This window comes from Balearica regulorum, chromosome 1, assembly GCF_011004875.1.
Source record: "Balearica regulorum gibbericeps isolate bBalReg1 chromosome 1, bBalReg1.pri, whole genome shotgun sequence".
Classification (NCBI taxonomy): Eukaryota; Metazoa; Chordata; class Aves; order Gruiformes; family Gruidae; genus Balearica; species Balearica regulorum.
The window spans coordinates 184707205-184722330 of record NC_046184.1 but is presented as its reverse complement, the minus strand read 5'-3'; the positions used below and the strand labels follow the sequence as shown (position 1 = coordinate 184722330).

General features: G+C 35.9%; 1 protein-coding gene across 2 annotated transcripts in view; it reads right to left on the bottom strand.

The window, feature by feature from the left end:
* Positions 1–3324: 3324 nt before the first annotated feature.
* Positions 3325–15126, bottom strand: part of NAA16 (N-alpha-acetyltransferase 16, NatA auxiliary subunit) — a 66537-nt gene continuing 54735 nt past the window's right edge. For both annotated transcript variants that reach the window (XR_012833287.1, XM_075741743.1), the window contains 11 exons: positions 14607–14679; positions 14201–14370; positions 13688–13840; positions 12302–12430; positions 11532–11745; positions 9272–9465; positions 8420–8528; positions 7820–7918; positions 6587–6730; positions 4080–4177; positions 3325–3811 (listed from right to left, as the gene is read on the bottom strand). Coding sequence is in view for 1 of the 2 variants with exons in the window: in XM_075741743.1 (XP_075597858.1) it covers positions 3611–3811; positions 4080–4177; positions 6587–6730; positions 7820–7918; positions 8420–8528; positions 9272–9465; positions 11532–11745; positions 12302–12430; positions 13688–13840; positions 14201–14370; positions 14607–14679 (1584 nt within the window). In the remaining variant the exon portion in view is untranslated. The remainder of the gene's footprint in view (positions 3812–4079; positions 4178–6586; positions 6731–7819; positions 7919–8419; positions 8529–9271; positions 9466–11531; positions 11746–12301; positions 12431–13687; positions 13841–14200; positions 14371–14606; positions 14680–15126) is intronic.

The following is a 15126-nucleotide window of genomic DNA, read 5'->3' as shown; positions in this document are numbered from 1 at the left end:
ATAAAAAGGTTTCTTGTTAATCTATTAAATCTGGCCTATATAGAAATGCTGGTTTGCCAAACAGTTGATTTCCTTGATTAGTCAAAGGCTTTTTGTTAAACCCCTCCCCCCAAAACCCCCAAAGAAAAGTCCCAACAAGGTAAAAATATTCAAGGCCATTACAAGACCTAGAATTCGTTTTGGTCATTAGCAATTCTTCTAGACTTTTCAGGTTTGAATCAGGAACAAGCTTTCAAGACTTCGCTATAGCTCTAGTTGTAGGTGATCACAGCTTCACTCCCTGGCTAGTCTGGTGACTTTTTCTTAGCAGAACCACTGCTCCAATCAAACAAAACTTGACCAGTTCTTACCACACAGAGTGCCTCCAAGTGAAATATACTATAGTATAGAACAGATAGCTTCACTGACAAGCTTCATAGCTTGTGGGTGGCCGTAAAGGCATCTTAAAGCAACTTACTTAAGGCCTGATGAAATTGCTGCCTTGCTCTTTATGCATTAATTGAGGCCAGGGCAGTTATAGAAGAAAGGAGAGGTGCAGCTCCATCCACCTCCCTGTGGGTCAATAGAATAGGTGGTGCTGAAAATAGGAAATACTCTAGTCACAGTCTAGGCTATTTTTGGCTAGTCTCATTTGGGAGAAGGTAGCCTGTCTCAGATTTGAGGCCTGACATCAGGTGTAGAGTGCGACTGTGCTGGGGCAAAGGAGATGTGGGGGTCCTCAGTATCAGTCACCCCCACAGGCTGACTCCATCTGGACCGTCCACAAGTTCCTCATGCAGGCAAGCAGTTATTCTGATGGTGAGAGAAGCTAGCTCCTGGGATGCCACATTTGCTAGAAAAGTCAAGAAGTTAAGGGATGGGAGAGTGGAACAAGAATGACTGTGACTGTCAAAGTGGGTTAAATTATTTTTGAGATAAACCAGGTGAAATTGCACAGAAGAAAAAAAGCAAGGAAGTGATGAAGAAAAGCATGAAAAAGTATGAAAGAAAGAGTAGAGGTAGGCTGCTGATACAAAGTTTAAACATTGAAATGTGAAGCACTGACTATCATATGTAAACACTGTTAGCATTTATAGATTATAGCACATTTCCTCTGGCAAGACTTAACAGGCCTGTTGATGCCTTTTCTAATTCAAGTTACTGAAAAGACACCAAATCTTTTCAGAATAAACACCTGTCCTTGACATTTGCTCCTCTCCATTACATTTGTTATCCTTCCTATACTACCCTATTCACTCTTTGCATTGATCTACAGGATTGCCAAACATCTATTTTCACAAGCAGTTCCCACCTGTGATGACAGCCCCTAAGAAAACTCAGCAGCCTATGCCTCCAGCAGTTCTAAGAGAAAACCAAACCTCACACTAGGTGACAGAAGCCTCAATTTTTCTATTTTCAGAATTCTCAAGAGAGTTCCTACAACTCTTAGTCTAGAAATCAAAACTATTCATCTACTTTCTCAAAGAATGAACTGCTGAAAAGATACCCCAGGTATTTCTGTTCAAGTCTGATTTAAGGGTGAAGCTAAACAGATACCAGAGGACTGGACTGGCAGTCTTACCATTCCCATCTACAGTGTCACTGCCTTGTTTTGAAGGACTGAGTTAAATCTCTAGCAATGTAAGTGCCATCACTATAAAAAGATAGAAGACCACTGTACCACTTCAAGTCTTCACCTTACACAGGCTGATAAAGTGCTTCTAGGGTACAGCTGAGCCAAAACGATCCCATTATGGTCAACTACCTCTCCCTGCTGGAGACATCTGAGCAAGTTGTTCCACAGCAAATGGCATATGGTGAATACATAAGACAAAAACATCTTGCTGTACTTCTCAGGGTAGTATGTTACTATACATAGATACACATCGTCTCAACATGCTAAATAGTGATTTTGTTTTCTTAACTACTTACAGAGTTCACATTAAACCAGTGAATGTGCAACTGAATGGACAAAACTTAATTAATGATGGGCTGAATTTTGATGTCCATAAATACACAAAAATTCCAAACCAAAGGCAAGTGTGTACAAAATAATTTATTACAGCATAACATATGTTGGGAATATTTTACAGTGAGTTTTCCATTCAACAATTTTGAATCTAAACAGATGACACACAGAGGAGAATTTTAATTAGAACAGTTTATTTGTCTTAATAAAATCCCCTCCTCATGAACTTATATTTGCCTTTGAGGGCTAGTTAATATTACTGAAATTATTTACATTGCAGTGAAATAAAAACAAACCAAGACTGAATGATTCCATTACAGTGTCCAGAAAAATGGATTTTCTGTACAAGCCACAGTATAGTTATGTTTTGATAGCAGTTCTTACAGAATGAAAAGCTGTCATATGTAGCCATTTTATCCAGCAATACTATGCTTTAAATAGGTATATTAGATTCAGACTTCCATTCTGATGTGTTGTATATTTAATAGTTAATGCACCAGAATACAAAGTAAGAAAAAAGTTCATTATGATTTGTAGTCAGCCTCTTTGTGCTCCCTTAAATAGTTTTTAAATGTAAAACATTCTCCTCACATACTATTTGCTTTGCAGCACCTAAAGCAATAGTATTTAGGCCTAAGAAGTACTGGAGTATGGGCCGTAAGTGGACAACTAAGACTTTCAATGGAGTTATACAGTAAACGTCCCAGTGAATTTTTTTTATGATGTAGGGAAGAACTGGATTCCCCATTATTGTATCTTCTGCATTTGCCCAAAATTGGAGCAGCTTTTTCAACTTAAGTGTCAATAGGTGAACAGATGGGGAGAAACCAGAAGGAAGACGAGGAAGGGGAAGATGGAAGAAAGGACAAACAACAGTATCAAATTCATTATGATTTCACAGGGAATTGCTTCAGGATACTCAAACTTAAAAACGTTAAACTGACCATAAACTTAAGGAAACAATAGCTATGGAACACAAGGCAGATAGAATAGTTTTCAAAAAGCATTAGTTGTTGGGTGTTTTGTTTTGGGTTTTTTTTTGTTTTTTGTGTTTTTTTTTTTACACAAACCTAATCTTTATATCCATCAACACTGGTTCCATATAAGACACACACCTGACAGAAACATGCAAACCCCCAACGCTTTCATTGTCACTGTGCTTCAAAAGAAACCAAACTGACCAAAGATAAAATTAAAGACCAAAACCAGAAAAAAAATAAAGAACAGAAAAAGATGAAGAGGGCAATTCAAGCAGCACTTCGGTCTTAATCTGCTAAAAATGCTCAAATGATAATTTATTAACAAGATATGATCACATTTATCCATATATGTAACGACACGTATGTGAAAGCAGTCTTTAACATCCGTATTTTCTAGTGAGGGAGGGCTGATGGATTATTAAAAGACTTAAAACTGTACAAGTATAAACATGAAAAATGTTGATTAAGGATAATGTTTACATAAATATTGGCAGTTTTTGTTGGGAGAAAAAATAACTAATAGCATACTCCATTTCATTTAACTATCCAAATATTTTGTTTTATACCTGTTAAAGATATTAAAATACAACCTGGAAAAGTAACCCTGATCTGTATCCAGCCAGCATGTAATGAGAGTCAGAGTTTTGTATACATGTGTGCATGTAGGCTTGCACACACTACTTCAAATTTCATTAGACAGCAAATCATGGTTAATGGCTGTATGATTCACAGATGCAATGCTGCTATCGTCCTCGTTTGTGGCAGGCATAAAGGCAGACGTAAAAGGAAACAGTTTATGACATGCTGCTTGATATTCTTCACATTGAGAGTGGCAGCTTCCAAAACTGCCATCAAGCAGTGCCTCAAAAACCTTTGTTAATGTCTAAAGAAACAAAAGTAACAGTTAATAGATGTGATTTACAATGGCTTTATTACTAAAAAGATGCACTGTTAAAACAACACTAATCTGAGCAAACATAGGTTCTCTGTTGGTATTCAGGTATCTTATAGTTACTTAGGGAAAAAATATGAAACCTTGTTCTTTCAAATAATACTATCACGATATACAAAACATGTACATTATCATGCAGTTATGTATACATTATTTAAAATCCCACACATATTTTGGCTTTAAATACTGTATCCTTTACCTTCACATTTTTGTCTCTCATGTTTTTATCCAATCTAGTTGCAACAGCAATTGCTTTCTCTTGTCTTGATTTGTCCAGGAAATACATCATCTTTGCACCTTATCACAAGAAAGAACACAACATTTAGGTAATGGCATTCTTAAATGCAATACGGCATATACAAACACACAGAATCCAAAAACTTTTAAGTCAACGTGAATCAGGACTTCTTACAAGTTTTATTAAATTTTATTTTCCTCCCTTAACTCGAAACTCAAACTATTCTGAAATTTATTAGAAGCATACGGATTGAGTAACACAGGAGATCTGCTTCTGCAGAAGTGAAATGCCTTATTTGACTGAAGATGTTTCAGTCAAGAAAGACACATAAACAGTATGTTGATGAAGAAGCCCTTCAGATCAGCAGACTAAATGAAATGCATCCTACAAATACAGGAGTAAAAGGTGTTTTCTCAGAGATGTTCTGAATTCCTTCGAAAAGTACTGGAGGTAAGTGAACAATGCAGGTACTGAACAATTGTGGAACACAGTCCAGAAGAAATTCACACCAGTGTACGTCCATACGGCAGAAAATATGGCCAAGCTCGGCTACTAACCTGGAGCTGAGCAAAACAGCTTAGGAAAGTGTAATGCAAGTTCGGTGCTTTGCCTGACTACATTGGTGAGAAGACAGACGCTGTATTAGCATAACTACTCGGACCACAAACAGTTTATCAAAACTGGTCTGGGCATCTGTGCAAAATACTGTGTTGCTCCTCATATCATAGCTGCCTTAATTTAAAACCTCATCTTAAGGAACCTGTAGGCATTTCATATACTTCCCTTTTCTCAAAGTCCAGACATACCTCACTACATAATCTACTACAAAGAACAAAAAGCTTAAGAAATCATTTTACTGAAAAAGTTAAACCCCCACATTCTGAGTATATTGTCTCCTCTTGCTCAACTCATTTCCCCAATTACTAAATTTGTTTTCCTAATTAAAGTTTCCTAGTTCTTACTGCTTTTTGTACCCAGAAGATTTCAGAAAATAAATTGTTAGACTGAATATATTTAGGCTTAAGTCATCATCATCAAAAAACTTACTGAACTTAACCTGGTTACATTTGTTTAATGTCAGGGAGGCCATAGTACTGAAACTGAAAAGGGATTAAAAGTCCACTTACTTTACTTTTCTTACTAATAATTACTTAAAGCTAAGAAAACACTCATTTGTAGTCTCAGACTTAAGGTTTAGGACTTCCAGACTTTTACATTTTAAACTTGAATTAAAGATGACAGTTTAAGAAATTATATGTTTGCTGTACAGTAGATAAATCAATCACTTTAAACCTGCTTCAGCATATACTGGAGGCTGACACAAGGGTGAAGCCCTAAAGCTACCAAGGACACATCTATGGTTAGTTCACTTCCGATTTCACTTTAAAATCCTAATCCCACATTTGTTCCCATTGCCTGTACATCAATACGCTGTTGGATCACAGTGATCGACAGACCCTAAGGTCCACTGACTGACCCTACGGAGCTTTTACACACCTCCACTGAACAGGAATAGACTCACCTTCTTCAAAGGGCTCCCTGACATCTCTCTAACATGGGTGCCACCACTGTCAGTGATAAAAGCTTGGGTTCTTCTCAAAAGGCACTAAAGATATAGACAGCATGAAGGCCAATTCGGAAGCATGACAGTCTTAGCCTACACAATTACTGTGACAAAGTGACTGCACTATTTTCTGCAATAATGGGGGACCAGAAAGTACAGCCTGGAAAACATGCCATTAGATGCCTAACAATGACAAGAGCGGAAGAACACATCTGTAAGAATCAGCGTGCTGGGCTATCTGTACTTGACTTCCCAAATCTTGAGTCTACTCATAGGAAAGAGGTGCAAGTATTTCTCTTAAGGTGCTGTCCTGAAACAGGGACCTTTAATGGGCTCTGTAAGTCTGGGGTAAGTTACCTAACCTTCCTTTAAGTGACATGAACAATCCTCTGAAACTAACTTTCTCCAGTGATTCTTGTAGCTTTTCTACACACGCACACACAATGTAAGGAAGTCATAGTTCAACATTTTCGTTGTTGACCACAACGCAGAAAAGCAAAAGTAGCGTAAAAAGCGTCATTTTTATTGATGCTGTTGCTACTTATAGCTATGAGTAAGAACAGAGACAGTGCAGCTGATAAGAAAACAGAAAAGCACTGCTTCTAATATATAGGATTTTCTGGTTTATATTTTCTAATAATTTAAAAACTAGAAGCTGCAACGAGAGACAACAGTGTTTCCATACTACCACTGTGGGGTTTGATTGCACTTTTTGGAGGCAAGAAACAGGTTCCTTATGCATCTAATAAAAAAAGCGGATAAGTTTCTTTTTAACATGGTAAAAGCAGGCGAATTTCTGGCTCACTGGACTTTATGTATTATTTATGGACTGCAGATAAAGATTCTAGATTTGAAATCACTTACATCATCTCATTTTCAAGAGCATTAAAAAGTTAAAACAAACCTGACAGTTGGTGCTGAATGGAGGTAGCATTGTGTTTGAGAAATTCTTCATTAAAACTTTCCAAGTTTTTATTAACGAATATTTTCTGCATTTCTTGAGTTAGGACCTTGCTCACAATTTCTGGGAGGTTACTATGGTCAGATACTAGAAGGGTGAAGATAAGAGGGAGAGAAGCAAAAAAACCCATTTAAACAACTGTAGAAAACAGTATGAAACCATAAACATCGATGTTAAAATTCCCATTTTTTTAAAAGAAATTTCAGCACAGAAACACAAATTCCAGTTCAAGACAGTATTACAAGTCAACACAAGCTTCGTTTTTCAGAAAACAAATGTGTCAGATTCTGATGAGGTATGCAAAATGAGTGTTTTTTAAAATATATACACAGTCCACAGAAAAAAAACATTGTTACTAGTCAGAGTGATTTTATTTAAATCCCCTAACCAGGAACAAAGCTAGCAAGATATACTCAATCAGCTCCTTTTAATACTGTCTTATGTACAATTTCTATTACTGTCCCAAGAAATCTTTAAGATTTTATTGAACTTGATTCATGTGACAAAATAAAGCACTAGGTTCGGTAGTGTTTCTTCAGAGCAAACAGGATATATATTTAAACAATTATAAGCTCTACTGTGCTTGTTCAGTTTCCATGCATTTTAACCTTTTTTTTTTTTTAAACATCATCTATTATCACCAGACTTCTAAAAGTCAACTTAGTTGTACTCAAAATGCAAAAAACAAGCATTTACATAATTTGATTTGTAGCTCTATAAAAGAATTACTGATGCATTTCTAGATGAAACATTCATAAAGGGCTCTCGGTCATGTAAACTTTCTCCTGCCTAGTATCACAAGTTCACAATGCATACTTTGCTTCAGTCAGAATCTTTCTCCCATATCTGCCCCTTACTGTCTTAAAACTTGAGAATTTCAAGGATCTTTGGAACACCTACTCCTCCCTGAAATCTAGCCAAAATGAGTTATTGGGTCCATCTGGTGGCTTAATGGAGGAAGGAGTATATAATACAATACATACACAGTACCCTGCACAGCATAACCTGCGTTTGTTTAAGTACTACCATGGAAAACAAATCACTTGTTTTTATTTTTCTTCACATTAGTTTGTGTTTCAAGAGTATTTATACATTACAAAAATATGTAGTTATGTCCTTGTACAAATAAAATTTCCTGTATCCTTATACATACATACGTACTTCCTACACACATACCAGCTTTTGAGAATTTAATCAAGCACTCGTGTAGCCATGGGTTATTACTGTTGATAGCAAAAGCTCTTTTGACAGACTGTAACATTAACAGAAACTTTCCTGTGGGAAGGAGAAAAACCAAAAACATACCAAGATTAAGAATACAGAACTTTTTGTATCAACTACTGTTTTCTTTAGCAAATCTAGTACAAACATTAGAAACATCAATGTCTACACAGAATTAGAAAGGAGATATATTTTTCCCATCCAAAATGCTTAGTAAAACAGAAATGTCTGCTGCTCAAACTCTGGTAACCCTGCATGCCTGATGTTACTATCTGTTGGCTTTGTTTGCCCCTAGATAATTAAAGATCACAATGCAAATATCTTTGTACAGCATTTATTAGTTTATATTACAACTTTACTTTCAGGTTTTTGTTTGTTTTAAGGGTGGCTAAACAAAAATGGCACTCCCTCTATCATTACTGGATATGATACAAGTGAACCCCTGCTTCAGTCAAGTATCTATTCCAGATCAATTTAGGCTACAATCAGATAACACAGGCCACAGTGAAGGGTTAAAATTTTGTAGAGCAAAAATAAAATTATGCAGTACTTTACCTTTTCTAAAGTATATTTCAAATGCTAATAAATGTGTTTCTATGTCATCTCCAATAAGATTCTTAAGTGGTATAAGGAACTTAATGGCTTCTTCTAAAGGATTTTCTACCTGTTTTAATAAACAGAGTGAAATGTAACGCTTAGAATAAATGTCAAATAAAAACCACCAAGGATCATTTCTGTTATTCAGAGCATTTAAATAATCAGAGGCCAAAGGTGAACTAACCTAAATTCTGAATTAAACTGAACCACAACATTAGTTGATCAGCAAGATTTAAAAGCGTTTACTCATGATTTCATGTTGAGAAAGACAACATCAATCATAACTCTGGCACCACTTATGTCATGTACTCAGTGTTGTAATTTAGCATTAAGGAAACAATGAAATATGATCACCTTAGACAACAAGCTTAAACTTCTGAAGTTAGTCTGACAGAAGAGATAGTTCTTTGTGCTTAGAGAGATGCTGGCTCATGTCTTTTTTTTTTTCCCCCCTTCAAAACATGTCTTCAAACATTTGTTTGGTTTTTTTCTCTATTCATTGAATGAAAACTAGAGTTCTTCAGGCAAGAACCATCTTTTTGTTCAATATCTATTTTAATAAAGGACAGCCTACTGTTTGAAAACCCAAAATTTAAAGAAAGTAACAATATTATTAATATAAAAAACTTTTATTTATTAGTGGAAAAATATTACTTTAGTGTAAATAGAGATAGACTCCAAAAGGTATCTTTGCATGCAAAAATGATTTTATAAAACCCACTGGATTCTTTTAGGAGAACCTGATCATAATCCTGTATTATCAGCTTTTTATCATAATCACATGAATTTAACATGAAAGACCATGCTAACCCTTTCCAGTTTTTCAGGAACTAGCTCTTCCCTGGGTCCACTAGTTTCTTCCTCCTCTTCATCTCGCTTTTTCTTTTGATTCTTTTGTTGTCGCTCTCTTTCTGCATGTTTTCTTTCCTCTTCAAGTTTTGCTTTTTTCTGTGCTCTTCTTTGCTTGCTAAGTATCTTCTTCAGTTCTTTGGCTGACAGATTTTCTACAGGTTAAAGTAACAAACAGATAACTTACATTAACAGATTATTTCATTTAAAAATCTTCTTTCTCTCAAGCAACACTCAGACATGCCACTACACTCCTGCCCAATATTAAAATGGCATACTTTTACATATTTTTCCATAAGTATCAGCACTTGCCAGACTATCATCACTATATAGTCCAACATTACTACTGGATTACTATTTACAGAATACAATATGATCTAGCATATTTTCTCTTACATAGTTGTTATAGAAACCTCAACTATTCGAAAGGTTAACTACATATAGTTGTTGCATCTATGACAGGTTCTACCTTAGAAAACAGACAATGGTTTTTAAGGGTAATACTAAACTCCCATATTGATGGTAGCTCAGCTTCCTTCTAATGCTTACCAGAAACATCCAGTTAGATTTATACTCCATCTTAAAACAAGCTTGTTATCTCCCATTAAAGTGTCTGAACAATATACAGCAATGATAATTGCATTGATTTTCTGGAAATGCCATGGAAGAGCTAAATGGATGCAAGCAAAAACTGATATTGTTTGGGGTGAGGAGAGGTGAAATATTCTGGTATGCATTAGCAGGACCACTATATGAATTTTCAGGCTGTTTGCTGTGTTTTGATTTTTAGACTGGACTAGCATTTAGATAAACCAAGAAGGTTTAACAGTTGCCTGAAAAGCAGAACACACAAAACACAGCTTCCTACAGGTTCATATATAAGTAAGGAGCCTTCAGCCTTTGCATTCAGCCTTCTTTTTTTCTTCCCTGCTGTCCCACTGACCTGACCAGTTTAGCCAGAGTACTACTGTAGTTTCCACTCTGTCTACTGTGGTGTTTTGTTGAGAACAGGATGTGCGCTAATAATGTGGCAAGGAAAAGAAGAACAAGCTACTGAGGGACCAACGCATGACCCCTCTTGCTGGGGCCAGCCGCCATCCTGAGACACAGGAAGGAAGGAGAAACAAGCGTTCCTTTTACCCCATTCATACAGTGTTGTCTTCCCCAATGGAGGAGCCTACTGAATCCCAATGCAGAGCAGGCAAATGAACTTGCATGACTACTTAGATTCTTCCCCACCTTAATTTCTATGACATTATCGCTATCAAGATCCTCTGTCACACACCTATCTGACATTAAATACAGAAACAAATTAAAATCAGAGAGAAAAAAGATGCAAGTTGAACTATGCTGTGAAGTGTGCTCCTTTATATGGAAAAAAACTTACTATTCACCTCTAAATGAAAGGTAAGATTGTATTGGCAGTATTAAGCAGCACTTTTGGTTTAGTTTAACTTTCCCCCCCAAGTCAAATATTCTTCTCCTCGCAAAGAGCTAGACATTAGTTTCATCTCTTTAGTCAACAGCCACCAGAGCTGACAGTAGCTGCGATTCCACAAAAGGAGAAGCAACTCTTTACCTTAAAGGAAAAAAACATCTTAACTCACTTGTCACTGAATCTTCAGATTTCCAAACCACACCCCACTGGTTTCCTAAGAAAGTCTGCTTTCCATTTATCACTGGTTTTCAATAACTTCCTAAATGTATTAATTTTGCTAATATACACTTATCCATGTATTCTTTGGTCCTGAAGTTATGTGAAAAATGATAAAGTGTAATGCAGTGTTAACTAATATTACTGGGTTATAAGTTAAATACACTAGATCAAAATTAAATTCTTACAATTCAGATTGCTTTCTGACAAAGTTTATACATTATTTCATAATTCATCTGTTAATGACATTTATCTTTTGTTTAAATGAATACATGGCTGAAGAGAATTTGATTTTTCCTCTTGATATGCTGAAATGCCACTCCTCCTCAAGCACTCCAACTATCCCTAGGTGCATTCGTGTACTAGTTTTACAGTATGATGAGGGGAGAACAGAGAGGAAGAAAGCTGTGGCATGTTATCTATGATATCTTTCGAACTATCAAATCATGACAGAAAAGAGGAAAAACTTGTTTACGTTACAACTCATTTATTCTGTAGCTCATAACTTAGCTTAATAAGCTTTTACATGTGTCATACACATATGAGCCTCCATTATGGTCTAGATACCTGAATTCACTTCTTGTTCTTTGCTTTCATTGGTAAGAGGATTATCATGGAGCTTCAAGTAGATTTCAATTGCTGATCGAGCAGCTTTGAAGTAGAAGGCATGTTTCCTGAGCACATCTTCTAATCTCAAAAGGTCTACATAGGCACGAAGAGTCATCTTTCTCATGCAGTACGTGTGGAAGTCAAATTGATCATCCGTTATCTCAAAAAAATGCTTGAAGAAAAAAGAAAACATGTAAGTAAGTCTTATGCACTTCCGTTGCTTAGTTTATTATTTTAATTGAATGGAGGTGAATAAAGCTACAACTGATTCACAGTTAATAAGCATAGAAATACCCTTATAATACCGATTGTCCAAGAGAACCTGTCAATAGGGAAGAAGTCTACCCAGAAAAATCTCATTTTGTTAAAAACCGTATTACGATTGTTCAAAGACATAGGCACTCTTTAAAAGCCAACCGAAATGTGCTTGTTCTGACTAAAAAAGGCAGTTGGCAAAAGAAAGTATAAAGTTAACGTACAAATAGTTGTACAGTTAGGAGATGTATTATATATTGAGTCCGTTTCACTTCAAATACTTGTTTTGCATATAATAGCTAGGGATGACGTCTTATCTATAACAATAAATCATCAAGTATTACTCTTTTTAAGAATCATTATACTAAAAACTTTGTATATAAAGAAAATCATGCTGATTACATCAACAAATTAGCTTCATTAGTGTATGAGAAACACTGGGAAAGAAACCGATGGTGTTTGCACCTACTTACCCTTTCTACTTCATGGCATTTTTTCAAGGCATCACCGTATTTCCCTAGCCTTTGATAAGCTGCAGCACATTCAGTCTGGAACCACATACACTGCATCTCATTTAGGTTTTCCATAGCAGAAGTTCCCTCCTGAAATAAGTGTCATCATCACTTTTTGCTATTATAATTTACCAGCTGCTGCTTTAAACAATAGCTAGTTTCAGGCCATTAGTAGGAAACAGTCAATCCTTCAGCTATTTGGAATACAATATAAAATGCATATAACCACCCAGCAACTGAGAATAATACTTGTGACAGCCTGTGCTCCCCAAGATAGAAAGGAATAGATTTCAATGATTTAAAAAAAAAAAATAAATAACTGAACAAGATTACTGTCTCAGATTTTTAAATTAACTTATGCTTGCATACACAGTCTTACTTTTACAATTTAGGGGTAGAAAACAACACAATTTAAAAATCTTCAAGTTCAGCAAATGATTTTTGTTGTTTTCTTCCCCCATCATGTTAAGTGGCATCTACCAGTCTAAAATCCACCAATATATTTACTGCTTTATCATGTAGTATGAAATAAGTTTCTTACAACTTCTTAGTCTCTAAATAAAAGAAGTTAGATTTATACTTCATACTTTTACAAGAAAAAGATACTAGAATTTATTCTTTATAGTTGCAAAGCTCTAGATTAAAAATAAACACACTGGAAGTACATTCCACATACAACAAATGCTAGCCACCAAATTTTCAGAACAGTCTTTATACTGAAAAAAACCCCAGTTCAATAAAAACTGGGGCACCCAACATAAGAGACATATGGAGGAGGACATATGGACAGAGGAGGACCATGAAAAAGATCATCAGAGGGTTGGAACACCTCTCTCCTGTGAGGACAGACTGAGAAAATTGGGATTGTTCAACCTGGAGAAGAAAAGGCTCCAGGAGACCTTATTGTGGCCTTCCAATATATAAAGGGGGCTCAGAAGAAAGATGGAGAGAGACTTTTCACCAGGGCCTTTAGTGACATGACAGGGGGCAATGGTTTCAAACTGAAAGAGGGTAGGTTTAGATTGAACATAAGGAAGAAATTTTTTATGACACTGGCACAGGTTGTCCAGCAAAGTTGTGGATGCCCCATCCACAGTTTAAGCAAGCTGATCCAGTGAAAGATGTCCCTGTCCATGGCAAGGGCTTGGACTAGATGATCTGTCAAAGGTCCCTTCCAACCCAAACCATTCTATGATTCTATATAGTTATTTTCCATTAAGTGTAAGAACATTACCTTAAAACTGAACATTAAAAAAACTTTTTTTTTTAAATTTTGGTCAAAAGTTACGAGTAGAAAGAACTGTCAGAAACAAACAAAACCTCTCTTCATTAAAGCAACATATTTACCCTTGTGAATTTAGAGCACATCTCCTCTGCATCCTTCACCATATTTGCTCGCAACATGTATTTAGCACATTTAGAATTGATAAATCTGTCTGCAGTATCCAAAGACTGTGCTTCATCCATCCATTTAGCAGCTTCCTTGAGATTACCTACATGCTATCAGGGAGAAATTAAATAGTTAACTTTCACTATAAGCCTGGTATTGACCAACTCCTGAAATCTATAGTCACTGGTGTTTCTCCCTCAGAAATAACAAAAGGCAGTAGTATTGTTCTTTCTCCTGTGGCCCTAGATTTCTTCAGAATGACAATTTGCTCTAAGTTGTGAGTTGCTTTGCAAAACCTAAACAAAGGTTTTCATTTTCTTCCTGGAAGAACAGTGCACAAAGAGAAACCTACATGAAAACCGATGCCCACAACCACTGCTAACTGAAATAGTATCCACACATTCACACCAGTTTGATGGGTTGGCTTTTTGATAAATTATGTACTCTACATGCCCAAATACACTTTTTACCTTGTAAATTTTTGCTTTTAAATAGAATAGTTCTATTAACGTTGGAGTGCTTGCAATTGCAGCATTAATGTAATCCAAGGCCAAAGAACACTGGCCAAGTTTGTCAAAGTGCTGTGCCAGGAAATACTGAACCCAAAGCAGTGTCGTTGGGGGCTCTTTCTCTCCATTTTCTGCAACAAAGTGGAAAAAAGTTACAGTGACCAGTAAGGCTGAAGACTGCATTTGAAAAATAAACAAAAAACAAAGCTTGGCAAATTCAGCAAACATTTCCTCTAATGCATTCATTTACTAGAAGGTTTTACAACTGTTTCTTGCAAAAAACATCAGCAATTCAACAGTTCTTGACAACTGCCATAGGCAGTATTAGTAATTACAGTCTAATTAATGTAAGACCATAGACACTTACCACACGTACTAAAAAGATCACAAGTTTTCAAAGAGGTTTCATATCCAGTAACAAGTTCCTGGATTGTAGAAACCTGCATATAAAAAAAGTCAGCTTAAGTTTTGCTTTACTATCATATTTACATAAATTAACACACTGAAAAAAAAATACTTGGGCAAGCTATACTAGAATTACTTAATTTGGAAAAAAATGGATGTATCCTCATTTAGTTTACTTCATCTTTCACAAGCTACCTTTGATCAGCCTTTAGCTGGTGATATCGCAGGGAAACAGGTGTAATCTTTGGCAGGTTATGGCAGGAAGTAATCAAGTACATTCGATTAGTATCCTTCTGAAGTTGTATTTTGGAATTTTTATTTATGTTATTAGTTTTTAAGTGTCCAAACTGAGCCAACTGAAGAAAGATACTTTGGAAAAGACTCTGCATATACTTCCCATAACAATGAAGACATGTAGAGACTTCTGTGGTTTTCTGCCAGGTTGATATGTACTACAAAACATTATTTTTTGTTAAAAAGGT